The sequence below is a fragment of the Telmatherina bonti genome (genome assembly GCF_933228915.1).
Source record: "Telmatherina bonti genome assembly, chromosome: 18".
Lineage (NCBI taxonomy): Eukaryota > Metazoa > Chordata > Actinopteri > Atheriniformes > Telmatherinidae > Telmatherina > Telmatherina bonti.
In genome coordinates, this window is record NC_136616.1 from 18856972 (window position 1) to 18884732 (window position 27761).

At 40.5% G+C, this 27761-nt stretch overlaps 1 protein-coding gene across 4 annotated transcripts in view; it reads left to right on the plus strand.

Moving 5' to 3' along the window:
* Positions 1-27761, plus strand: part of chd3 (chromodomain helicase DNA binding protein 3) — a 48641-nt gene that overhangs the window by 2754 nt on the left and 18126 nt on the right. For 3 of the 4 annotated variants that reach the window (XM_079257585.1, XM_079257583.1, XM_079257586.1), the window contains exons 2-35: positions 241-368; positions 464-652; positions 747-874; positions 2121-2362; positions 2589-2728; positions 2829-2958; positions 4656-4831; positions 10032-10301; positions 10406-10609; positions 10839-11062; positions 11148-11279; positions 11886-11991; positions 12087-12278; positions 12367-12567; positions 12662-12799; positions 14819-14940; positions 15122-15295; positions 15523-15664; positions 16515-16646; positions 16849-16966; positions 17469-17593; positions 17686-17917; positions 18125-18309; positions 18537-18714; positions 18967-19053; positions 19415-19500; positions 19964-20097; positions 20177-20321; positions 23315-23477; positions 23599-23753; positions 24288-24498; positions 24587-24697; positions 24819-24950; positions 26549-26657. In XM_079257585.1, coding sequence (XP_079113711.1) covers positions 241-368; positions 464-652; positions 747-874; positions 2121-2362; positions 2589-2728; positions 2829-2958; positions 4656-4831; positions 10032-10301; positions 10406-10609; positions 10839-11062; positions 11148-11279; positions 11886-11991; positions 12087-12278; positions 12367-12567; positions 12662-12799; positions 14819-14940; positions 15122-15295; positions 15523-15664; positions 16515-16646; positions 16849-16966; positions 17469-17593; positions 17686-17917; positions 18125-18309; positions 18537-18714; positions 18967-19053; positions 19415-19500; positions 19964-20097; positions 20177-20321; positions 23315-23477; positions 23599-23753; positions 24288-24498; positions 24587-24697; positions 24819-24950; positions 26549-26657 — 5341 coding nt within the window. The remainder of the gene's footprint in view (positions 1-240; positions 369-463; positions 653-746; positions 875-2120; positions 2363-2588; positions 2729-2828; positions 2959-4655; positions 4832-10031; positions 10302-10405; positions 10610-10838; positions 11063-11147; positions 11280-11885; positions 11992-12086; positions 12279-12366; positions 12568-12661; positions 12800-14818; positions 14941-15121; positions 15296-15522; positions 15665-16514; positions 16647-16848; positions 16967-17468; positions 17594-17685; positions 17918-18124; positions 18310-18536; positions 18715-18966; positions 19054-19414; positions 19501-19963; positions 20098-20176; positions 20322-23314; positions 23478-23598; positions 23754-24287; positions 24499-24586; positions 24698-24818; positions 24951-26548; positions 26658-27761) is intronic. The other variant, XM_079257584.1, reaches the window with a different exon arrangement.

The following is a 27761-nucleotide window of genomic DNA, read 5'->3' on the forward strand; positions in this document are numbered from 1 at the left end:
ACTGCATCACTGATACCAGCTGTCAGATCTACTTAAAGCCCCTCTCACAAACTAATTCACCATGTGTCACAGTTCAGATGAGGTCAGAGGTCACTGACACCACTATAGCGATCATTCAGCTTTTGTTGCGCGTAATCATGTTCAGTGGGGATTAGCCGCCCTGTTGAGAGGTGTTTTGACAAGATTATTGTTGGGCTGATACTGATAGCTGACTTTCTTTCATGCTTTCTCTGAACCCAGACGACAAAGCGGAGATCTCAGAAAGAGAAGTCCCGTGCAGGAAGAAAGGCCGGCCAAAGAAAAAGAAGGACGCAAAGAAGAAAGAGAAAGAGGGGAAACCTGTTAAAGCAAAAAAACGCAAAAAGATTGTAAGTTTATTATATTGTCTACCCTGATTTTTTTTTTCCCGCCTCTCCCTGCTTGACACCGTGGGTTTCTAAATTTTCTTTCATGTGCGCCGCAGGACAGCGATGTAGAGCGAAACTCTGACAGAGAAAGAGACTACGGGGAGAACTCAGACAGCGTAGCCAGCGACTATGGCTCTGGTGAAAAAAAGAAAAAGAAGAAACACAAAGAAAGGAAGGAGAAGAAAACCAAGAGGAAGAAAAAAGATGATGGGGACAGAGACAGCAGTCAGGAGGAAACAACAAAGGTAAAGAGTTCAGCTTGCCTCCCAGAAGCCCCCTATAAAATGATCTCAGATGAGTCTGACTTAATTTGTGGTCTGATTGGGGATTTCTTCTCAGCAACCATTAGAGCAGAAAACTTCTGCGCAGCTGGCAAAGGAATGGGGTCTGGAGGATGTTGATCATACCTTCACAGAGGAGGACTACAGGGAACTCACCAACTACAAAGCCTTCAGTCAGTTTATGAGGTACGGCTACCTTGTTTTTTTGTTATTATTTGTTCTGCACATGGTTGTGGTGTTGCTGGCTGCAGATTTGGATGACGACATGTGAAAACACCACTAGATCTGCTGTGTGTTGGTAGACCGAGTTGCTTTGCTAACTCCTGCGCTAGCCGTTTAGCTTCCCTCCTTAGAGAGAAACTTCCCCACAGTGTCTGCATGTTCTTGTAAGCTTAATGTCAGCACGCAGCTCACATGACAAGCCTTAGAGACTTAGATCTCTTTGTGGTATGTGGCTCCATGTCGTATATGCTGTGCGAAGCCAAGCATTTGTAGTATACTCGCCCTGCTAACAAGGATTCTTTCTAGCAATCCCTGCTGCAATCAAAACATTACTTACTGCAGCTAAAACTCTCTGGTGAGAGATAACTAGCGGGCCATTAACACAGAGTTTTATTTTTTTTCTTGTCTTCCTCTGGCACCTGCGTCTTTGTCATCCCAGCCTGTTGCATTAAGTCTGGCAGAAGCACAGACTGTGTCAGAGGCTGCTTGAGCTTGGACATGTGTGTCTCACACCTGCATTCGCTCTGATAACATTAATAATCCACAAGGACTGATGCGGGTTTATGTCCCAGTTATTTGGTTGTTTCAAGTCCATCCATCCATCTTTCGCTGCTTATCCGGGGTCGGGTCGCGGAGGCAGCAGCCTTAGCAGAGAAGCCCAGACTTCCCTCTCTCCAGCCACATTTGCCAACTCTGTGGGGGGATCCCGAGGTGTTCCCAGGCCAGTCGAGAGATATAATCCCTCCAGCGTGTCCTGGGTCTTCCTGTTGGTTTCCTCCCAGAGGGACGAACCCAGAACACCCCGCCAGGGATGTCCAGGAAGCATCCTAACCAGATGTCTGAGCCACCTCAACTGGTTCCTCTCGATGCGGAGGAGCAGTGGCTCTACTCTGAGCTCCTCCCGGATGACCGAGCTCCTCACCCTATCTCTAAGGGAGAGCCCGGCCACCCTGCAGAGGAAACTCATATCAGCCGCCTGTATACAAGATCTTGTTCTTTTGGTCACGACCCACAGCTCATGACCATAGGTGAGGTTAGGAACGTAGATCGACTGGTAAATCGAGAGCTTTGCGCTCTGGCTCAGCTCCTTCTTCACCACGACAGACCGGCGCAGAGTCCGCATTGTTTCAAGTCCATTTAGTCAAAATTAAAACCTTTGTTAATTCACAGAATTTACCAGAATAGTCGTGTCTTTTTTTTACACTTCCAGGCCAATGATAGCCAAGAAGAACCCCAAGATCCCCATGTCAAAGATGATGACCATCCTGGGGGTCAAGTGGAGGGAGTTCAGTTCTAACAACCCTTTCAAAGGCAATGCGGCTGCTGTTGCAGCTGCTGCCGCCGCTGCCGCCATCGCTGTTGCCGAGCAGGTCTCCGCAGCAACTGCCTCTCCTGAGCCACCGCCGCCTCAACCACCACCAATCAGAAAGGCCAAGACGAAAGAAGGCAAAGGTCGGTGTTCTGCTTCAGATCGGATCATTTCCTTTGCTCTTCTAGCTTAGTGTTGTTTGTGTGTAGTTCAGTAAAAGTAAATTTACACCACGATGTAGCAGCAATATATGTGCATGTACTCCTGCTTCCGTGTTGATATTGTACACATTCTATTTGTCATGCCTTTAAAGTTTAATTTTTCTTATTCTTTCCAGCAGTCATATTTGTTATCTAATTATCTGTCCAGGTCCAGGCTATAAGAAACGTAGTAAGAGTCCTCGAGTGCCAGACAAGAAGAAGGCTTCGGCTGTAGCCAAGGCTAAAAAAATGGCCCCGATCCGTATCAAGTTATCACCTATAGGTACCAAGAGGAAGAAGAGCTGCTCTGTAGGTGTAAAGTTTAAAGTGTACATTACATTGTTGCTCATGTACCTGCCTTATTTTATTTTTTTATTCACCTCCCCCATGGTTTCTTTTGTCCTGTTAGAGCGATGACATGGACGAGGAAGAGTCAGAGCAGGAGGACTCGAGTGTTCACAGCTCCTCGGTTCGCTCTGACAGCTCTGGCCGAGTGAAGAAGAACAAGCGGGGACGACCCACCAAGAAGAAGAAGAAAAGTAAGATACGGACCGTACACAGTCACATCAATCACAGCACATCCACCTTTATCAGTTCAATTCGTGTACTTCAGTGTTTTAAATTCTTAAAGAATGCACCTCAGCTCCAAAAGCACTTGTCAAGCTGAGAACTATCGACCACTCTTGCTGTTTCAAAAGGTTACCAAAAGGGCAGTTTTCAAGCAAATATTAGATCTCCTCTCACGGCACAACTTCCTCGAGCTAGTTGGCCGTTACGCATACAGCTCTGATTTCTGTGACAGAGGCCTCAGCAGCAGGTAGAGCTGCAGCACAGTCTTTTCATATCTTGCTCGACCTCTCCGCAGTTTATGACCCAGTAAAACACGGCATCCATGTGCCATTCACTGTTTGGGTATAAAAGTGGGCAGGTGAACCCAGCTGTACCGCTCATTCATGGGTAATTGAGCTGTAATATTTATATTAACTCAATTCAAATGTTTATATTTGTCAAGAGTAACATGTTTCTTACATGAGCTGATCAGTTTAGCCTTATATGTGTATGAGTTATGCTTTTTCTGTTCGAGCAGCAATTGAATAAAACCTAACCCCCATAATCATCAGAAATCTAAATACATATAATTAATTCAAGACACAGATAAAGAAATGGTTCACTAACAATCAGAGCTGTCAACATTACTAAATCTGCTGTCATTGCCCCTTGCTGCCATCTTGCCTTGTGTGTGAGTTTGTGAGTTTTGTGTTGTTGTTTTTTTTTGTTGTGCTGATTGATAGTGTGCTCTGTCGCCATGTGTATTATCGTAATTTTATCATGTAAATATGTAAATTTGGACTTGCTCTTTTAGGGTGACTTTTTACATCTGCTCAGGGACTGCAGATGAAAAATAACCTTCTGGCTAATTCTGGCATATTTACAGTAATGTTTATGAATATGCACTGTCCCGTATTAAACAAATAAAGTAAAAAAATAATTAGATAATACATTGCCAGGTCTAAAACTGCAAATCCTACCAAAAATCTAAAATATAGTGCACATATTCAGAATGCACTGCAGGTAATGATGTAAATGCTTACATTTAGAAAATCAATCTTGCCAAGCTACCTGTTTGTGGTCTAAATTCAAGAGTTTGGACCAGTGTATATCCCCCTGTTCTCCTGTTTGTGAAGGCTGTGAACTGGTTAAAGTTTACTTGTGACTTCTATAGCAGATACTTTATCCCAGGGGTCACCAACTCTGGTCTTCGAGAGCTAAAATCCTGAAAAATTTAGTATTTTCCTGGTAAAACAGACTTGATTCTCCAACAACTTGTCGGCATCTTCTGCACCTGCCTGCAGCGGATGTTAGCTCTTGAGGACCCCTGTTTTATCCTATTACCTACAGATATTTTTTTCTTTTCCCAACTAGAAATTGCATTTTTTGTGATTTATATATCAGGGATTTATAGGCACATATTAAAGCAAAGAATTTAAAGCATAAAATACCCACTGAATGATCTCAAGAATCAGTTAAAGTATAAATCAAACATATAAAAATGACAGTTTCTGCTTTAATAAAACTACTTGAAATGGACATTTAAAAAGAAATATCATGCGTAAATTTAAAATTATTCACTATTAAGGTCATTGTTATTGCTGTCTAGACGAGGCAGGGTGTAATTTGGCTCTGTCTCCTGTTTCTATCGCTTGTCAGCATGTGTTACATCCTGTTGTCTTTCCAGTCCCAGGCGAGGAAGATGGGGACGGCTATGAGACCGATCACCAAGACTATTGCGAAGTATGTCAGCAGGGCGGAGAGATCATCCTGTGTGACACATGTCCACGAGCGTATCACCTTGTATGCCTCGAGCCAGAGCTGGACAAAGCCCCTGAGGGCAAGTGGAGCTGTCCCCACTGTGTGAGTAGAGCTGCACAGGGCCACTTCTGCTCCTTTTTTTCTATTGCTCTGCTCTGCATTTGTATCTTTGTGTTTTATTTCCTAAGCTACATGGCTACTTGTCATACCTTGTTGGAAGAGAAAAAAAAAATCAAAACAGCTCCAGATGAATAGATGCTTTGTAGCCGCATCATTTAAGTGGTTATCTGGCAGCAAGCAGACAAAAACAAAAGGGGTGAAGAGGTGTGTAATTCTATTCAGTAATGTCACAATTAAAACTGCTAATGCGCATTTCTCCTTTCCATTAAACAGTGAAGTTTTTTGTTCTGAATCAGCGTGGCAAACGAGGTAGATTAGTCATTTAAGCCCAGATTGGTTTAAATGAACTTTTATGCTAGTGTGAAACTGCCTAAATTAATGTTGGAGGTTCGACCAAAGGGAAACATGTGAAATCTACTAGACTTGTATTTGATGGTTGCATCTTCAGAGGCTAAACATAGTTGTTGCTGTTGAAAAATGGCCAGTATCACGGGGTAGACCTGTAAGAGGAGGAGGTTGACACAGCATATGTCAACAGCAAAGCAGCTGAAATGATCTTTTGAAGCATTGAAAGTCAGACAGCTACAGACCCACTGACTGATCTGATGCAAATTAAAAACGGTGTTTACTCTTAAGGGTAGCTGTCATGGTGGCTGAGTTCTTGGTTTAGTTATTTTGATTTCTTTTTTTATATTTATGCTTCTAGTCTGCTGTCTTTTAGTCCTTCTGTTTTGCTTCCTGTTTTACTTTTTAGGATCTTTCCCCTTGGGTATTATTTTTTACTTTATTTCCTGTTCCAGTATCCGGTTGTTAATTATCACATCTGCTTCTAGTTTGTAATTTAGTCCCTCAATATTTAAGGTTCTGGTTTTCCTTTGTCTTTTGCCAGTTCATCGTGCTTGCTGTGTTGCCAGTGAATGTGGGCTTTCCAAGTCTTTATTTGTCAGTTCTCCACCAGAGTTGCATCTCTTTGTTTTACTAAAGGAGCCAAAAGCAAAATTGTTTCACCGCAAGATTTTCTGTTGAGCAGACCAAAATAAAGTGCGTCATGAGCCACACCTCCTTCCCCCACACACTCTCCATGGTTGCAAACTGCTGTCCAAAATGCAAAACCACTGACCAAAACATTAGCACGACTCATGGAACATGTCAAAGTAACTTACGTTTATGTAGTTACATACAGGAGAGGAGGAGCTAGCTCAGAGTTAAACTGTAGCCTCTTTAGTTTTAGCAGTGTTTCTTACAGTGAAATTTTGAACCTCTCAAATACACTGGAATAAATGCCGGACAGATCCATATATGACAAGTGAACAGACCCATGCATGGATGCAGTTGCCTCTCTGCAGGACTGTATACTCAGTCTACAGGCCACATATTTTTAAAATGTACACTGAATCTATTGCCATTGCAGGACATATTTACCTTAAACTGGTAGCATGTATATTAAGTAGAATAATGGCCACATTGTGGAGGAAAGTGAAGGTCACTGTGATGTCCCATGTTCCTCGTGTGCCTTCAGTAGGTTAAAGGTAATTTCTATTTGTATTTCTGGCATGGGCAATATTATATGCCTGCTATGCTTCCTGAGAGTCTGCAAGTAGTGTGAGGTGAAAAGGCTGGTAGGTATACCCTCTGTTCACCAGCAGTACACCAGAGAATTGTAAAAGTAGAGAATTCAGGACCTGGGAAAACAGAAAGTCATTATTACAATGTCATAAATACAGAGATATTCCTGATCCAGCCATGACGTGAACAGTGATTAATAATAGAGTTTGTGTGGCTCACTTTGTGATTGGTGCTAATACCATGCAGAGGTCTGAAAGACTCTGGAGTCATGGACTAAGTCAGACAGCAAAGCCAGTCGGCTTTGCAGACCATCTGAAATGATAAGATGTGAATCATTAAATCAGTCAATGCAAATCACAAGCAATGTTCCATATTTATTAATATAAAAAGACCACGTTGACTGAACATTAATGCTGAAAAAGGATTTGCTGATCACATAATCACCCTGATTGGCACCTGAGGGGAAATTTATTTTGATTTGATGATTTATTTAAATTTTTTGCATTATTATGTAATGTTTTTATTTAAAAAAAAAAAAAAATTGTCCCTACAAGTGCTTTCTGGTCCACAGATCAACATTGTGAATAAGATATTGCCTGGTAAAATAAAGATTATATCAAAACATAGGTGCAGACATTAGAGAAGCCTGTAACACAAAGCAACGAGTCTCCTACTAGCTGGTAACATTTTAATCTGTAATTTGTAGCTTCTCTCACCTGCAATCCTGTAAAATCCTGTCTGATGTTGCAGAATCTTCTGTGTCCAGAGAAGGAGATAAAAACATCTGTTAGTGCTTTAATACAGACGCAAAAATTTACATCTTCAACTGATTCATAATCAGATAACAGCTACGTTTTCGATTATGATAATTAACTATACAGACTGTACTTGTGATGGTTTCAGCGGGGCAGTGAGTGTGGATTTGTGCACTACTTACTCATTCATTCAGTTGGCAGTACTTGGCTACGCTTTCTCTTTGTTTTATAGACACAATGGTGTTTCCTTTAATTTTGATTCTTTGTAGGCTTCTAGGTAGACTAATAAGGAAGCTACCAGCGCGTACTTGGCTAAGATAAGTTTTGCTTGACTTGATGAATCCGTGTCTGGTCATCCCGGCTTGCTCATTGTCCAACCAGCTAAGCCGAGACACCCATAGTTTAGATTCAACAAGTCTGGTTTTGGTATTTATCCTGTATGTTGGAATCCTACTTTTGTGCATCAGGCACCTGCTGAATGTTTCAGTCCAAATACACAGTGCCATTGTTGGCTTACTGCAGGCGTTTATAAGGAAGGTGCACCTAGGGCTGCAAGAGGAGAGCGGAGGCGGCGGTTCATGTGAACATAGATGGTGGACTGGTCGGTAAACATAGGGCTGGAGATCAACACAGAAAGATGGTGTGTGTGTGATGTCATGAAATTACCTCTCTAACTCTCCACATAGCACAAAACACTAGCACTAAAACACATTTCAGTTCATTTCCCCTTTAAATCATATTCCACTCCATATTCCGAGTCCTGCTTTTGGGTCCTATCTTCTCTTCTCCTTCTGCTCTGATCCGTGACAGTAGCAGTATAGGTGATGTCACAAAACAAAACAGAAAAAAAAGACGCCTGAACCCAGCATTGAGGATGCATTTTGCAGCCAGTAGTATGAGTTAAATCTGTGGATGCTTTCGCATGTCTGAGGGGTAGCTGCGGCTATTTTTGCCTGTCATTCGAGGTGTCCCCACCTGTAATTAATGTATGACTTTATGTCCTAATGCAGTTTTAAATTACTCATTGTATAATGAAATAATCATTCATAAACCATCATAAATCATTAATTGCTTGTAAAAAAAAGAAAAAGAAAAAAAGATCAACTTAAGATCTTGTAGATGCTGACGGCTGCAGGTTGGATGTACTCCTGTACCTTGTTAAGCCTATAGAAGCCCCTCACTAAACACACTGCTGTTTCTTCATAGTCTCGTGTGGAGGACGAGGCAGTTATCTCTAGCACTGCTCTCTGGCCGTCCAGCATCATACATTTTAATGCTCCCGAGTAACCACTGTATCGTCTGTGAGTTAGTGGAGGCTGCAAATGCAGCCCAGAAGCTCCATAACTGAGTCACGCCCTCATGAGTCACAGTAAACTAAAATACCCATTAGCTATCAATGTTTAGGATTTCCATTCCTGGGGATCTAACTATCTCTTATCATGTCGTATAAAACAAAAATTACATTTTTAACAGCTACCAAAGAGTTATTTCCCTCTCAGAACAGGTATGGCGAGGGAGGCTGTGCATGTGGGCATAAACTCACAATTTATTGATATTTTAGAGGAGCTCTGTGAGTGAGTGTATAAATTGTACTCCTTCCTGACAAAAATCTGGTATGAATGTTGCTTTGCACAGTGGCATGGTTCTTTTAGAAAAGCCAAATCTTAATGATCAGACTTTGTTGGCCCATCGGATTTTAATGCCACTTCTTCATTAGTCTCTTTGTTTGTCTCCTCAGCTTGATTTAGCATTTATATTCTTACTTATATCTTGTCGATTGATTTCTACACAGATCAGTCATAAGCATGCATGATTTTAGACTGAACCAGTGCTGTTATCTTCCTCAAACAACACAGGTCTGTTTTCTTTCTTTGCTTTCATTTCTTTTCTTCCTTTCTTTGCAAAGATTGCGTGCTTTAGTGTTTGCTTGCAGGGCCTCATTTGAATGGCTCTTTTCTCCAGAGCATAAATATGAGTTAAGAATATTCAGTCATCTATAAGGCCGTAAAAGTGATGTACTGCAGTTTGATATAGAAAACTGCAAAGCTTTCTAATGCCAGCAGCTCCCCTATCAAGTTGCTGGTATTTCCAGTTATTTCCATTGTGTTGTGTAGTACGCTAGCATGACTAATGATGTGTCGTCCTGTCATTGCAAGCAATTGAATCATTTCCTAATTGAAGACGACTCTCATCTTTACTCACATCTGGACGTGCACGTTCACATGATGGCAGGGTCATGCTTGCAATGCTTTGAATCTGAGCCAACTTTCCACAACATGTAGACAACAGTATGATTAAAAAAAAAAACCTTTTATTGTTTTTTATTTTTATTGGTGAGATCAGAAGTTTTGCTTTTTTTCTCTAAATGTGAAGAGTTGACGTTCTGTAAGTGGGGCTGAGCTGGTCCGGTTTAACCTCTGTGTACACAAGTGTAATAAACAACACTTCATATCCATTTTCTCCAAACAACCTCAATGCTCTGGGACAGTGGAACAAGAATATGGGTTGCATAAAATAGGTGTTACATAAATCAGGTTGTTCTTTTTTTAACCTTTATTCATCCAGGATTAGTTCCCTTGGAGCAATGATCCATTTTTCATGAACTCTACCCTTCATACCCGCATACGATAGTGCCTGAACGACTTCGACGAAAGTCTCCTGACTCCACATTCCTCTCAGCTCATGCTTTGGTCTCACATTTACACATTAGACCAAAGGAAAGCTCACAGATTCACCTTGATGGCTTGTTTGAGACAAAAGGCCAGGACAGCTCTGTGGCTTTTCTAGTTCCTGTTTTTTCTACATCCAACCTAAAAAAGAAAACAGCCTTTAAATGTTTTCTGGTGTTTTTGCTTCCGTAGGAAAAAGAGGGAATACAATGGGAAGCAAAAGATGAAGACTTTGAGGATTTTGAGGAGGATAGTGAGGACCGGGTGATATCAGAGGTCAGTGTTGGGGTCCCCGCCGGCGGTGAGGAGGAAGATGACGACCACATGGAGTTCTGTCGGGTGTGTAAAGATGGAGGTGAACTGCTGTGCTGCGACACATGTACATCGTCCTACCATATCCACTGTCTTAACCCGCCACTGCCTGAGATCCCTAACGGAGAGTGGCTGTGTCCGCGATGCACGGTTAGCATCTGATTTTACACGTTGCACAATAATCCAGCTAATTGATTATATTATAAATTCACCATCCAGTTTGAACCTGATTTGTAAAAATATTGTCACTCCAGTGTCCGCCAATTAAGGGACGTGTGCAGAAGATCCTCCACTGGCGATGGGGTGAACCTCCGCCTCCTATTCCTGTTCCACCTGCTCCTGACGCACCACCTGATGCCCCTCCACCACCACCCATGAAAGGCAGAGCTGAGAGGGAGTTCTTTGTCAAGCTAACTGGGCAGTCATACTGGCACTGTACCTGGATCACTGAGCTCCAGGTGAGGCAGAGAAAACAAATGTAATTAATGTAATCAAAATCCCCCTCCCATTTAATTTGGGACAAATGTAAACCACAATATATACATGGCTTGAAACCATTAATTTAATTTATTATCCATTTATTACATATAATTATCTGTTAATAAAGTTATACCAAATTTCAGTCATTACATCTTTAAAGATGTGGGCAAACACACCTCGCTACAAATGTTTTCTTTTAACCTTCAGCTGGAGATCTTCCACTCGGTGATGTACAGAAACTACCAGAGAAAGACAGACATGGACGAGCCTCCCAGCCTGGATTATGGCTCGGGCACAGAAGATGAGAACGGAGTGGGAAAAAGTGAGAAGAGGAGGGCCAAAGATCCTCAGTATGCTGTCCTTGAGGAAAAATACTACAAATACGGCATTAAACCTGAGTGGATGATGATTCACCGCATCATCAACCACAGGTAAGTATAGCAACACAACTGAACATGAGCAACACAAGTTTCTGTAGCGCTGCTTACTATCCTGCATGTGCCACACCCCCACAAGTGTGGATAAGAAGGGGATGTACCACTACCTGGTCAAGTGGAGAGACCTGACCTATGACCAGTGTACTTGGGAGAGAGACGACATGGACGTTCCTGACTTTGCGATCTACAAAGCCAGCTACTGGAGGCACAGGTAAGTCTGCAGGAATACATCTCACCAATGTTTATTTAACCACTGGATTTAGACCCAACAGCACAACCACACATGCATATTTATACAGGTACATGTATGTATGTATATACATCTATGTACATGTAAATGTGATTGTACATAACTATATGTATGGGAAATTTTATTTAATTTGTGGAAATGATCACAGTTAAAATGTAGGACATTATCCATTTATAAAGTGAACAACTTGAGACATATGGAAATTACTTTTTTTTCCCTTTTTTTCATTGAGTATCGCTAAGAAAATCAGTAACCATTTATTGGTGCATTATCTTTCTTTTAAAAAAAAAAGGGGGGGGGGGCAGATATTACAAGAAATTTTCTTTTTCCTGTTCCTTTCCTGTTTGTTTTGTTTTTGTACTGTAAAGTCTTGTTATTACCTTTTGTATGACCATGTGAGAAATTAAACTAATTTACATTAAACTATGGAAACAAAAACACTCTTTATCTACTGAGACTCCCTGCGTGTTGATATGTAATCATATCTATGAAAAGTATTTTAATCAGATCTCTCCTCTGCCAGATGTAGCATCACTGAATTCCTCCTGGTAACTTGTTGTTAAATAGGGATGCCATAATGAAAGAGGACCCAGACAAACCTCGGAAGATGAGAAGCAAGAATGATGAGGATGATGAGGAAGAAGAAGATTCGGAGGCGTTACCAGCCACAGATGTGAGTTATCCACAACCCTGGTTTCTGTAATGCTGTAATGATACTAAAACCTCAAAGAATAACTAAAAAAATATTCCCTCATCTTGTTGCTCCAGCCAACAATAAAATACGAGGAGCAGCCAGACTTTGTCACATCGACGGGTGGAACGCTGCATCTGTACCAGCTGGAGGGCCTCAACTGGCTCCGCTTTTCCTGGTCTCAGGGCACCGACACCATCCTGGCAGATGAGATGGGCCTGGGCAAAACCATTCAGACCATTGTCTTCCTTTATTCCCTTTTCAAAGAAGTACTGGGCTTTTTTTTTTTTTTTTTGTGGCATTAATGGAGCTTGAAGCGTCATCTTGTGACAACATTTTCATTCCTGTTCCCCCCAGGGTCACACAAAAGGTCCATTCCTTGTCAGCGCTCCCCTTTCCACCATCATAAACTGGGAGAGAGAGTTTGAGATGTGGGCACCTGACTTCTATGTGGTGACGTACACAGGAGACAAAGACAGTCGAGCAATCATCAGAGAGAACGAGTTCTCTTTCGATGACACTGCCGTCAAAGGAGGAAAGAAGGCCTTCAAGCTGAGGGTGAAGAGGCAGTGAAAGATCTACATATAGTTATAGACACTGAACCATCATATAGATCTACATGATCTCACCCTCCCTTGTTTGTTTCCTACAGAGAGAGGCTCCGATTAAATTCCATGTGCTGCTGACCTCCTATGAGTTGGTGACAATCGACCAAACGGCGCTCAAGTCAATTGACTGGGCCTGTCTGGTGGTGGATGAGGCTCACCGTTTAAAGAACAACCAGTCTAAGGTACTCTGACTAGTCTCTATGGCACCGTTAATGTACATCTACTCTCTTTGGTGGACACATGGTGTAATGGCAACACTCTGGTCATCCATATCTGAGCATCAGTGGGACTTTTGCAGTCAGTTCTGGAATAATATATGAACATATTCACCTGTCAGTCTGACACTTGTATCATCAAAGTGCACAATAGTACAGCATTGTGCAAAAGTCTTAAGCTACTTCTGATTTTTTTGTATTTTGCCAGGAAAACAGGTATTTCCTCTGCTATGATTATCCCACTCTGCTTTAATAACGTTGAGGTCACGACCCTGAGGAGGCTGACATCATGACATCATAAAACATCAGTAATTTTTTTTTTGCTATCTTTTTGCTTAGTTGTCATTTAACTTCAACGCCATTTCATTGTACAGTTACAAGCGCAACAAATTTAGAACTGGACTAAACATACATACTTAAACGCACATATACATGTGCATGCACACACGAAAGAAATTGAATGCAATCTATAACCGATATGTACAACCAGCGTCGTATTGAGGTGTAATGTTCAAGCCAGGGCGCAAAAGTTGGGAGTGTTTTTTGGAGAAAAACTGACAAGTTGTTCAGCAGTAAAGAACGCATGTGAAGCTCCGTCTCTTTGATTCATTTTAGGCTTAGCAAGCGTTTTAACAAAAATGCCACGAGGGAAGAAGCCCATCCTAAATATATTAATAGAAATGTTTAATTTAAAATCTACCTTTGTATTGCAGAGCATTCATCCACAAATAATTCCATTTTTATTTTTAGTCCCGCTTATTTGTTCCATATAATACACTTCTTTTAATTTGTTCTTCCACTGCGTAGCACTGGGAGGCTGCAGATGGAGCTAGGAGATTGTAATAATTTTTTAGCACTTAGAAGGAATATTCTTAGGAAGAGTGGTTTACATTTGAGTTCATTTAATCACAAAGTATTAGGGAAAATTCCCAATACTATAAAACTGGGCTTTAGTGGTACTTCTACATCTAAATCTTTTTTTTATTTCGCTTTGTATATCTTTCCAAAAATGCGTTAATTTTGGACAATTCCAAAATATATGAATGTGGTTTCCCACGTAACCACAGCCCCTCCAACACTTATCTGAAGCTCGACCAAATTTTGAAGTTATAAAAAAATCTGACCTTGGTTTTCCAGTTAAACGGTCTTAAAGTTGGACTGTTTGTTGTTTTATGTCCTCCCCTCAATGTCTCTTCCCAGTCCTCGTCTCCAATTACTGTGTTCATTTCCAGCTTCCCATTTTCTTTTGATGTCTAGTGTATTCGTGTTATCCTTTTGTTGTAATACTCTGTAAGCATTGGGGACATATTTACTCTTAATTATCCTTTAATTGCTAAACTAAAAACTAAAAATTCCACATGACATGATGGGATTTGAAGGGAAGTCTTATCGCTAGTTTCTAATCCAGATTTAGTCTAATATGGCACTGAATAGTTTTTCATTGTTTCACTTCTTTAAAAATGGGCTCCTTAAGAATTGATAGAGCGATCGTAAGAGCACGGAGACAAGAGGCCATTTACCATTTCAGCTTTGATATTGGAGTGTAACTTAATGACAAGGTCTCCACTTGTCCTGAATGAAAGTATTTAAACACATCGGGCATTATGCTGAGATATGCCAGGTTTTCAGCTTTTAGCTTTTTTTTTTTCTTTTTTTTTTTTTTTTTAATAAAGCAGCTGACAAGCCAGGTTATCTTTGGCATTTTTTCATAAAAGAAAAAAATGATGCATCTCTGTCCTTGAAAGCAAAATATTAAGAAATGAGAGGTGGAACAAGTATTTCACAGGAGCTTTTGAGGAGTTGCAACTCGTCAATGCAGCTGGCTTGCGTTTAAATACTGACCTGAGCACCTTGCTGCATGTCATTCCCCTCTGTCTGACCCGTTACGTGTTAAACTGCTGTCACATAAAGACTACTGGAGGCCAAGTATCCTTTTTAAAAAGTGAGACTGGTGTTGCTGATCATCTTTTGTGTCTGTTTTAATAGTTTTTCAGACGCCTAAATGACTACAAGATCGACTACAAGCTGCTACTTACAGGAACTCCACTACAGAACAATCTCGAGGAGCTGTTTCACCTGCTCAACTTCCTCACTCCCAACCGCTTCAAGTACAACTCCTCACACACGAACACAATCTACCGCTCTGAATAATTAAAACAAATGTTTCAAGAGGACACTAAATCTAACCAAGATTGAAATGACACAATTTTGATGAGAGAGAAACTTTGCTCGTTTCTTCTCACAGAGCCAGCTTGTACCAGTTTTTTCCACGTGTGTTTGTCTGTGCAGTAACCTGGAAGGCTTCCTGGAAGAGTTCGCTGACATCTCAAAGGAGGATCAGATCAAGAAGCTTCACGACCTGCTTGGGCCTCATATGCTGCGGAGGCTGAAGGCAGATGTCTTCAAGAACATGCCAGCCAAGACCGAACTGATTGTCAGAGTGGAGCTGAGCCCCATGCAGAAGTATGATACTGACAAAAGCAGACCCAACATATCAGTTGATATTTTTGGATCGTTGTGCTGCTTTTCTTTGTTCCAACCAGTCAGCCAGTTGCTGCATTGCTAGTTTATGTGATATCAATGTGGGGTTATTCATGTCCCTTAAAGCACAGTAACTCCTGAGATTATTTATAACGACCTTCGTATGCTTGTGTTGATCACTGAAAGCCAGTATTTTCTCTTGAATACAGGAAGTACTACAAGCTTATTCTGACCAAGAACTTTGAAGCTCTGAACTCGAAAGGTGGAGGAAACCAGGTCTCTCTGCTCAACATCATGATGGACCTAAAGAAGTGCTGCAATCACCCCTACCTCTTCCCTGTTGCCTCCATGGTGAGATGTGCTGATCCATACACAGACACACACACTTCATGTTGAGCAAATACTTTTTTAAAATGCTGAATAAAAGTTATTCACCCCATTTAATTACTTTATACAAAAGTAATTTAAGTTTTTAAGTTTGTTCCTTCTTTGTTGAGACATTACTTTAATTTTGAATTACTAGACACTGACACCTAGTGGTATCATAAGGTAGTGTTCCTCAAGTACTACCTTATGCACAAGTTTTTTTTTTCCAGGAGCATTATCAGCAAAAAATGAGTATAGATAAAATTATACAAGCTGAAATAAAGTAAAATAAAAAATATTGAAAATGTAAGCAAGTAGTACTATAAAGTAGCTGAGTGCAAGTAGAGAGGAGTTGCAATAGGATGACATAATTTGTTACAAATTGACAAGCATGTTATTCAGTCATGCCACGTCTTGGTGGCATCGTTTTGTGTTGCCTTAATGGGCATTAATGTCTATTGTTCTTTCTAAAATTCTCCTTTTTACTTATTTTAAGTGTTTTGATAATCATCCTATGAGGCCTTTTATTGTATATTTGTTATAATTCATCATCTCTCTGTAGCCATGTTATTCTTTGCTATTATTTTACATCCCTTTGTAGTATTTTTTGGCCTTTATATTGTAATTTTGTACTTCTTTTTTTTTTACTCAGTCAGTGTGGATGTCCGTTTAGTTATTATGTGTTTTTAATGTGATCATTTATATCTTATTGTCAGTTTGTTTTCAATAGATAAATGTGACATTTTAACCAAAGGCTAAGGGTCTTTCTTATCTAAAACATATTAGTCCACAAGAGTTTACCTTGTAGCATTATTGTGCTTGTGTGTCTTTGTAGGAAGCCCAGAAAACACCCAGCGGTGCATATGAGGGGTCTTCACTTACTAAGGCTTCTGGGAAACTGATGCTATTGCAGAAGATGCTGAGAAAATTAAAAGAGCAGGGCCACAGAGTACTGGTTTTCTCACAGGTACGCACTGATATAGCCACACACATGCAACATGGATAAGCAGATGGAAACAAATGCATGCGCACACGATGGACATGGTTTCATGACACCTCCAGGTTGCTCAGCAGCTGGCTGTGTTTGCAGTTGTACAGATGTATGTGCGATCAAGTGTAACAGGATCGGTCTCTCTCTCTCTCTCTCTGTCTGTCTCCTCTGTTTGAAGATGACTAAAATGCTGGACTTACTGGAGGATTTTCTGGACTACGAGGGCTACAAGTATGAGAGAATTGATGGAGGCATCACAGGAGCACTGAGACAAGAGGCCATCGACCGTTTCAACGGTGATATTGGAGACATGTTTTGCCATGAATATGATGTAATTTTTTTTCAGAGACTGTATGATAAAGTTTTAAGAAGGTGGCACAACGTCATAATACAGAATACCAGTAATAGTAACTGGCTTTCTGGTTTCACCTGTCCGATGTCTGTTTCCTAATTGGAGGACAGTTTACATGGCCTCTTTTTTTTTACTTATTATTTCTTGTCTTTCTCTGAGGAATGCAAGATGTTACATAGATAAAATAATGATCCTCAGAAAAAGGAATTACTTGTCTTAATAGGCTACCCTGTCACTCAAACTCTGATGTTAATAAACTAATTCTGTGATAAAAGAAGTTGTAAATATTTCTCATTTTAGTCTCTTTGCTTGTTGTGAAGATGCTTTAGGAAAATCAGTCCATGTCAAAGTCATGCTGAGGTTTACGAGAGACTTAAAAACTATGCATCTATTGTATCCAAACAAGATTTGTTTTCTTTCCTCCAACTTTCTCTTTCTGTCTCCAGCTCCTGGTGCTTGCCAGTTTTGCTTCTTGCTGTCCACTAGAGCAGGAGGTTTAGGCATCAATTTGGCCACAGCGGATACCGTCATCATCTTCGACTCGGACTGGAACCCTCACAACGACATACAGGTGCTCCTAAACTGGCTTTGCTAGCAGGGTTAAATAACTGGTTTCTAAAGTTCATTGTCATCAGAGTTAAAATCGTCTCCTCCTCTATGCAGGCGTTCAGTCGAGCGCACCGTATCGGACAGGCCAACAAGGTGATGATCTACCGCTTTGTGACGCGAGCCAGCGTGGAGGAGCGGATCACTCAAGTAGCCAAGAGGAAGATGATGCTGACCCACCTGGTGGTGCGGCCAGGTTTGGGATCCAAAGCTGGCTCCATGACCAAGCAGGAGCTGGATGATATCCTGAAGTTTGGGACAGAGGAGCTCTTCAAGGATGAGGGAGAAGGTGACTGCGGTTACTGTTCAACATGGAAATCATACAAGTTTTAATTTATGTTTTTATCAGGTAGAATAGAATAAATCTGGCACTTTAACATGCTTTCATCTTGATCGGGCTCATCCAGAGGGCAGTGTTAGCTTTCTTTTACTTAAATTGTTATGGTAGAACAGGCCAAACAGTGCCCCCCTTTTCTTTTAATTCCACATTTGGCAGGAATGAAGAACAGTTCAGGGGATAAAGTTGAGGATGAGGGCAACGTCATCCATTATGACAGCACTGCCATTGAAAGGCTGCTTGACCGAAGCCAAGACGCCACAGATGACTCGGATGTCCAGAACATGAATGAGTACCTCAGTTCCTTTAAAGTGGCCCAGTACATGGTCCGAGAGGAGGACAAGGTGAGTCACAGAGAGAAAAACTATTAATACAAATGTTTGCCTTCTTCACCTTCATCATCTTTGATCAGCTTGTAGAATACTTATTCTGCACAGATGCAGTATCTTGTTGAGTTCGTACACATCCTCGATCTCAAAGTTAAAAAAAAATATAATCACAATTTTGCATCTCAGTGTTGGTTTAAAGTCTTTTATTAGTCATACTTTTCTTTTCCAACCCGTTGCTTCAGATTGAGGAGATCGAGCGGGAGATCATTAAACAAGAGGAGAACGTTGATCCAGATTACTGGGAGAAACTGTTGCGGCATCACTATGAGCAGCAACAAGAAGATCTGGCCAGCAAACTGGGTAAAGGCAAGAGGAACCGCAAGCCTGTGAACTACAATGATGCCGCACAGGAAGACCAAGGTAGGAAGTGTGTTATGGAAACTGTGGAGGATTAAGTAAACCGATTAAACTCCTCTGAACTGCTGCAACTACAACTTCTTTAGAGAAGATCTGTATTTTATTTTCACATGATTCTGAGACATGAACATAAAAGTTGATTCTTAGTTGGACTATAGTTGTATTTTCTCATCAAAGTCTTGTGTGTGAGTTGTTATTTGCACAGTGGAAGTGAATGGGCCTGGCCTATTGACGGAGCACTGTGTGCTGTTTCAGAGTGGCATGCTGACATTTCAGATAACCAGTCCGAGTATTCTGTGGGCTCTGAGGAAGAGGATGAAGATTTCGATGATCGGCCAGAAGGTAAGAATTAGAAAAAGAAAGATACGCCAAGGTGTCCTGAACTGCTATTGAATGTTAAAAAGTTGTCAAATGCACTTTTAGGTCTGTGTTGAATTAGAGTTTGTGAAGTATTCAAATCCATTGATTGAGTTGTTGTTGTTTCCTGGCTGAACCACGCGAGTTAGACCGCCAGAAAGCAAACTGCCATCTGCGTCCAAACAGAGACGTAATGAAGAAAAAAAATCCTTCAAGCATAGCAGAATTTTTCACACAGTATTGCCGATGCCTTCTTGCTCTACAATTTCCAGAACTCTTTCATTATATTGATTATAACACGTTTTTTTTCCTTTATAAATTCTTACATGCTGTTTTATGCTTTAAGGACGAAGACAGTCCCGCCGCCAGCTGAGGAACGAGAAGGACAAACCTCTTCCTCCTCTTCTCGCTAGAGTAGGAGGCAACCTCGAGGTCTGTACATTCCTGGTCTGATTTTAAGCTTCTTCATTTAATTGTGATATCACTGAAACCTGTCAGCTTTTACTGAAAGCAAAATTGACATTCCTGATACTATACTTAACAGTCTCTTAAAAAAAAAAAATGCTATCTTAGATTTGAGCTGAAAGCCAGGCTGTTGTCTCTCCAAAAGCTTTGGACCTTCCAAGCGTATAAATCATCCAAATAGCAGTGGATGTGATTATAATGACCTGCGTGGTTCAATTTTTTCCCCCCAATATTTTCAGGCAGTCAGTTGTCTTCTAAATATACAATATGATGTTTGAGAAATATAAAAATATTCGCAGGAATATCCACAAAGTCTGGCATAGTGGTAATAATCTGTAGGTATGTTTTAAAAGATTGGTGCTATTTCAACTTCTCACTGCGCCAGTTTCCCTCCAGAGGATCTATGATATATTGCAATTTTCTCTGACAGGTTCTGGGCTTTAACACACGGCAGCGCAAAGCTTTCCTGAATGCAGTGATGCGATGGGGGATGCCGTCTCAGGATGCTTTCTCCTCTCAGTGGCTTGTTAGAGACCTCAGGGGCAAAACTGAGAAGGAATTCAAGTAAGTTAAAATAAAGGACAAGTAGCGAGGGTGTTAGATGTCTTCTGATTCTGTTTACATCTGTTTACTTCTCTACCAGAGCTTACGTCTCTCTATTTATGCGTCACTTGTGTGAGCCGGTCGCTGATGGGGCTGAGACATTTGCAGACGGTGTTCCGAGGGAAGGCTTGTGCCGCCAGCCAGTTCTAACCCGTATTGGCGTCATGTCACTCCTCAAGAAAAAGGTCAGAAGCATGCTGTCGGGGTTCCCCAGACTAATAAAAATATAGTAAATAAAGCAAATTATGAGAGGAGAAATTTCTGTTCTTGGGGATAGAAAGTATGGCAATAAGTGAGTTGTGCTGCGCTTACACCAGAAGACTTTGAAAAGATTTGAAATAGACTCCTGGAAAACTATCAGGTCACACCTGCTCACATTTCTTTCTTTCCTGTCCTCTCCACCCCAACCAGTCGAGGCAGATGGCTGCCCTCCCTGAGCCGGGTTCTGCCGGAGGTTTTCTTCCCGTTAAAATGGAGTTTTTTCCTTCCCACTGTTGCCTCATACATGCTCAGGATGGAGAATTGGATCAAAGTCATGATTTGATGCCATCAGTTGGTTTCTATGATCGGCTATGTATGAATTGGCTTGAAATGAATTGTATGTAAAGTGTGAAGTGGCACTATACAAATAAAGCTAGATTGAATTGAATTGAATCTAAAGACGAGTGTCTAGAGTCTTTAGTCTCAGATGGAGACTTTACAAAGACTGGGAATCTTGCAGGGTCACTATTTACAAGACTACAACTAGATTCTTTGTGCATTTTTTCCCCATTGTGTCAAAGATAGATAGGTAGGTAGGTAGATAGATAGATAGATAGATAGACAGATAGATAGATAGATAGATAGATACATTGTGACAGTGCAGGTGTTCTCAAACCCCCCCCCCGACTCGCTACCGCAGTCTGAACCAGTCCACATTTTTTCATTTCCACGCTGTTGTGATCAATGGTTAAAGTGGTATTAGCTGGGTGGGAGAGTCCTAAAATGTGGTGTTGCACTGCAGTAGAGAAAATGATGTAAACCACTGTAAAATTTGATCTGAATAATTTATTTTAAGTGGTGGAGATGAGCACACTTTAACCCCCGGTTGTGACATGTTGGACAGTTGATATCAAACAGGGAGGGTTGGATCTGCCACAGCTCTACAGTCTGCTCCTCTTTTTGGACGGTCAACCTACAACCACTGGTTCTTGTTTTTGTTCATCCACTTTTGTTGTTGTTCTCACTGTCGGGTGTCCTGTCTCTGCTTGTGACAGACCTCATCTATTGGTTGTTGATTGTGTTATGTCACTGCGAGTGCAACATGTTTGATATTATCGCAAGCCCAAGATGAGGAAAAGACTGATATGAAACAGTACAGATTTCTATTTTAAACTTAATGATCAGGATGACGGGTGCGCGTTGTGACTCCAGTAAGATTTCTAAAATCTACTAAAGACTTACAGTTTTTAGTCTGGGGCTGTGGAAACCATTTGGTGTAAGCCTCGCACTGAAGCAGCTGATTAACTGTAAACAAAGAACATGTTGAAGAGATCATATCATGTTTAGGGAGCTTTTACCTTTACTGTGCTGCAACTGTTCTAGGCATGTCAATTGTCTGTGGATGTAACAATCATTAAGAATTCTTTTCCAAATAAAGCGCCTCAAAACAGCTCCTTATTTACATTACCACATGACTCAGCTGCATAACGTTTTCCTAGTTTCTAGTCTGACTAAAGAAAGTGAAAGAGCAGCTCTTTTCATAACTGATGTGAGTAGATTTCTACTAAATGCAATTATGGGCATATAAATGAACATAATACAAGAACTTGTTGCAGTGTGTAATAATAAAGATTTATATATATATGTATATATTTTTACTAAACAAACCATTATGTTTGTATTATCTCAGACTGAGTCATTTAAATCTTACATGGAAAAACTACTATATTAAAAATAAGTACTTTTAAGAAACTGATGAAAACAAGAAAGTAGAAGAATTTGTAGTGTGGATTTTAGTTTGTGGCCCTGTGATGGACTGGCGAGCTGTCCAGGGTTTACCCTGCCTTTTGCCAAAAGACTACTGGGATAGTCTCCAGCTTCCCTGCAACCCTTCATCGGACTATGTGGTTAGGATAATGAAGGAATGAATGATTTTATTTTGTGAGATGTGTGGGCATCCACATTTAAGAAACTGATGATCATTGCTGTCTAATGCAGGACCAGACAACAGCATGTGATCATGTCAGGTGAGATGATTTCTAGACAAATGAAGGCAGAAAACAAAAACAAACCTTCCTGGAAACAACTAAAAACTCTTCCCTAAAGTTTTTTTTTTTCTCCTTAAATAACTGATATAGTGAAGATGTGATTAGTTGCTAAACAGTGGATAAATTGTTACTGTTGCTATCTCAAACTTGACCACTAGATGGCAGTAACCATTACACTCTTACTTGTATAAGGAAGAAGTGACTGCAAACATGACTTAATTCAAATGTGTCTGGCCTTGTTGACCACTCAGAGCACTTCACAGTATGTTACATTCACCACTTTACACCTGTTCACATTCATAAAGCAGTCCCCATTCTATAGCAGTACTTAACTCATCCATGGGAACTTGAGGTTAAGTATCTGATTGACCCTTTGAATGGTAAATGACCATGTTTTCTTTGCCAAAGCACCCTCACAATAATTATAATCAATAAACAGTGTTCAAATTTCACATAAAAACAAGGAGAAGTGAATTTAAACAAGCTGAATGACAACTGCAGCCGTACAGCAATCAGATGATATAAGGCATACATTTTATTATTAATAAATTTATGAGAATTTTAAAGATATGATGGTAGTTTTATGTCAACAGCTTGTTTGCACTTCTTTGTGAAGTTGTCAGGTCTTGAACAGGATGTCAGTGGTTCTCATATTCATCATTGAAGATGTTTAGATTGCTGCTACTTACGGTTTGCCAGTTTATTTTATTTTATCCAAACATCTTCCACCCATGTTTTGGCCCAACTTGTTTAAACGTGCAGACGTCCTGATCTATGATCTTTGCCAGGGGGAATGCAGGATAATCTGCCAGGCAAACGGGGCATGTGGGTGGTGTGTTTAAAGGAAGAGGTATTAAATGAAGTGAGCATGTGCCAAATTTTTTCTTTTTTCTTTTTGTTTTGCTGAGCGTTTCCTGCTTTGTGTTCAGGTCCAGGAGTTTGAGCACATCAACGGGCGGTGGAGCCTTCCAGAGCTCAAACCTGAGCTCAGCGTTGACAAATCCTCCTCCAGGGCCTCCTCTCCTGCTGTAAAGACCGCCACGCCCACCCCGGATGCCAGCTATAACAACTCACCATGCACCTCAAAGCCAGGTAACCTGCTGCAGGTCCAGCAGGGGGCAATCTAAAGAAAGGGCCCCCCGGCTAAGCTACTAAATAGTGGACTTGATCTGCTGTAATGTGCATATGTTTGTCTTTGTATGAACACATGTAGCAACCCCTGCTCCATCAGAAAAGCTAGAAAAGAATGGGAAAGAGGGAGAGAAGGAGGAGGACAAGGAGGAAGCTGAGGTCTCGCTGGAAAAAGAGAAGACAAAGGAAAAGGGTGAAGGAAAAGAAGTTGATAGCAAGGCTGGAGACACTGAAGAGGTGGGGCATAAACCTAAATAATTAGTAAAATGTTTTTATTTCACCTTCAAAGTTTTAAACTAATATTTACAACTCTATTTTTTGTATTTAATGATATATTTCATTATTTTTCAAAATACTTTCAGGGCATTTCAGGCTAAATTTTCTTCCTGTCCTGCAGCCATTGTCTTCTGCTTACTTTTACAGTTTCACTGGAAAATCAAACGTGACATTGTAATTGCAAGGCAAGCTTTGAGCGCAATCATACGGTTATTGTCACACAATGTTAAAGTAGTTCAAAGTAGTGGCTGCCTGCAGGATAGTGAATCAGAAAGATGTTACCAAAGCACAAACTCAAATATCCTCACCCAAAACACAGGCATAAAACTTTTACCTTTCAAGGCAAGAATAAACAAGGCATATATGCAAATCCAAATAAACTAAATAAACTATAAAACCATCAGTCAGATTTTCTACATTCTGCAAAAGGGGATGAACACCTAACAAGATTGCATCACACAAAAAAGTCATGATCCACTGCTGTATTCTCTGTAGCTTTCCTCTGCGACAAAAGAAACGTCACAAAATGCATCTCTGGGTCAAAAAGCTGAAGACAAAGAGAAGAGTGACATGAAAGAGGACGAGAGGAAAGAAACAAGTGATGCTCCGGCTGCTACAACAGAGGAGAAAAAAGGACTAGAGGAAAGCAAGGAGGAGACTAAACATACAGCTAAGCCAGACACGGACGTTAAAAAAGAGAAATCAGGTAAGAGTAACAATAAGAAAAGCTAACTTGAGAAGCACATGAACTTATAAGTCAGCTCTGTGTGACTTAAGTGTGTTTGTTTGTGCAGAAGGAGAAAAGGTTGTGGAGGAGAAGGAAAAGGAAAAGCGAGACGAAACACGTACAACAACTGAAGCAACAGAAAACAAGGATAAGGCGGAGGCGGCTGATGTGAAGAAAGGTGCTTATCGTATCCTCCTGCGTTTCACATATATGATAATGTGCTATTTTAGAAATAAGAAATGAAAATGCAGATTAATAAATAAACTGATTCAAACTTCAGTTCTCTTTCTTGATAACAGAAGAACTCAAAGGTGAAAAGGATGCTGGAAAAGAAGCAAAGCCGGCCAAGGAGGAGGTAACCAAGGGTAACGGGAAGCCTCCGACTGAGCGGCCGCGCTTCATGTTCAACATCGCGGATGGTGGCTTCACAGGTTAGCTCCTATATATCAGAACTGGACGTGGAGTACTGTAATTTCAGCTGCTTTTTTTCTTACAATTTGAAACATGCGGATTTAACATTGATGTGGCTGATGTATGAATTTTTACTGGCTAATTATGAGTCATTTTGCACTTCATGTACACATCTTCATCACGAAAAACACATGAACAAATGCATACAATGCAGCCTTTGTGTTGAAGGTTATCTATGCGTCTGTTGAAGGAGGAAATAGCGCTGCTGCATGCTTGCTGAAGATGCAACTTATACTCAGGTGTGCTTAATATCCCAGAAATGATGGTAGATGCCTACGAACACATTCAAACCAAACGAATGTGTCTGTTCCAGGGACGAAATGTCTGCCGTGTTTCCTTGTTTTTATACCAAGGGAGAGCTTTATGGATGTAAAGGAGATGATCTGATTGGCGGACAAAGAGAGCAGGGGAGTGAACAAAAGGGGAAATGAGAGAGTGATTAGTAGATAAAGCAAATAAAGACACAAAAGAGAGAAAACAGCAGCAACAATCGTAAAATCAAACCTGAAAGGAAAACCAGGCAATCTGCTGCACCTGTACAGAAACATAACAGAAAACCTCCTACGGTCTCTGTAAGGAAACAAAGGAGATAATCAAAAGGAGCACCTGTAAGATGACAAACCATGAAAGACATGAACAGCAACATAAACCTAAACACCAGCTATGCAACGATAAATGTCACAATTTGTGATTTAACTTGTAGAACTGAAGGCAAGAGATACATTTTCTTTCTATGGCCGGTCTCTAAAACAACAAAAAGTAAACAGCACACCTGCAAAAGCCTACAGTTCACCGCTAAAGTAATGTAATTAGTATTTTTAGCAAATGACCTAACCGTTTATGACCAGTGCAGATGTGCGGTTTCAGCTTATATAGACACAAAAAAGTCAAAAAGAGAACTGAGTATGAAGCAACTTCGTGTAAAGAGGCAGTCATATTTATCTTTGGTTAAATTAAATTTCATAAGAAATATCACTTAAAGCAAAACATCATCGTACTTCCAGTGATTACCATATAAAGGAGTCTTGTGGTGTGCAACTTCTACAATTTTCAGTCAAATATTTTCACTTTTCCACTCCAAATTTGAAACAAGACACCAAAAAGGTCACTCAAGGACAACTAAAAAGCATTGAATACACAAACTTAAGACAAATGAACAGTTTAATGATGTTTTAAACATGCTTCAAGTCAAGACTGAGACCCTCTGTTTCCATCTGTGGATTAAAAAGATAAGCTTTCTTACTGCGAGGGTCACTGGCTGATTTTACAGGAGAGGTGCCAAGGATGAAAATAACTTAACATCTTTTCCAGAAAGATTAATGAGTCAAAACATCGTAAAATGTTCTATCTCTATGAACAAATATATCATTACTCTTGCTTTCAAAGCGTCTTCACAAAACCAGCCGTGAGTCAAATTTATCTTTAACTTAATCACAAACTCAGGAAAACTGTGGGTGTGCTGTGGAAAACACCTGCAGCCAGGTTTAAGCGAGCTAAGCACTTTGAGGCTGGTCCTTTTTTTGCTTTTTTTCTACCTTGTGTTGGTTTCATCCTGCAGAGCTGCACACCCTTTGGCAGAATGAGGAGCGGGCTGCCATCTCCTCGGGGAAGATGAATGAGATCTGGCACCGTCGACATGACTTCTGGCTGCTGGCGGGAATCGTGATGTATCCTTGACAGCGGTTGCCCGAGTGATGACCCTGCTGTGTTTATTTTTCTACGGGCCGACAGAAGCCCAGCGTTATAAGTCAACACACCAGCCAGAGCTCTGTAAACAGCAAACTGTGTCTGCTGGAGGCTGATGTAGTGGGTCATTTAGTTCATGTTGTTCTCTCTATTATGGTAATCAAAGCCATGCAGTTTTCATATAAAACTCTGTTTTCATTACCCAGTCAGCTAATGCGGAGGCCTGTTGAGGATAAAACAAGAAGAGAAGCTGCCTTAAATCTGCTGCACGGTTGTCATGCAATATAATTTCATTTAAAAAGAAATACCAAATAAACCATTAGCTCAAAGAAACATAATAATTCATCCTATTTGGAGTTTAGTAAGGGATTTTTTTGCCTGAACATGAAGGGTGCTACAAAACGTTACCCAGGCTGGTTAAGTTCAGAAAAGATTTATGGAAAAACAAAAGATGTCAAAGTTAGCACGTTAACACTGCAAAAACTCAGCCTTAAAAAACAAGAAAAAAATATACAAAAATTAGGTAAATGTTGCTTAAAATAAGATAAATTATCTGCCAACAGAACAAGAAAATTTGGCTTGTCAAGACTTCCCAAAACAAGTAAAAAATACTCCTAAAACAGGACGAATTCTCTTGCATAAAAACTAAGAATTATCTTACCTTTAAAAAATATAAGCATATGTGTACTCAATTTAAGATTTTTAATCTTACTTAGATTTCAGGTTTTGCAGTAAATGCGTTAACTCAAACTCCTTTTAACGCCATTAATTTTTGTAACAAGTGATTAATGCATGCACTGTCTGCATAGTTTTGGGAAGTGTAGCAGAAATAAGATTGTGGTTCTACAGCAACAATGGACACAGAATGGGTCTTTTACATGGACAGTTTCACTTTAAACCTCTGAAAGTTGCTTCTCTGGACAAGTCTAAGCTCATTTTTATAACTACTGTTGAAGCTCTTAAGTTGACATGTAACGTGTGTTGTGTCTCAAATACCGCTCACTGTACTGCGCAGATCATTCAGTGAGCCGCCCTCCTCTAAACGCAGTTTGTGATGGAGAGCTTCTGGTACGACTCGCTCTGTT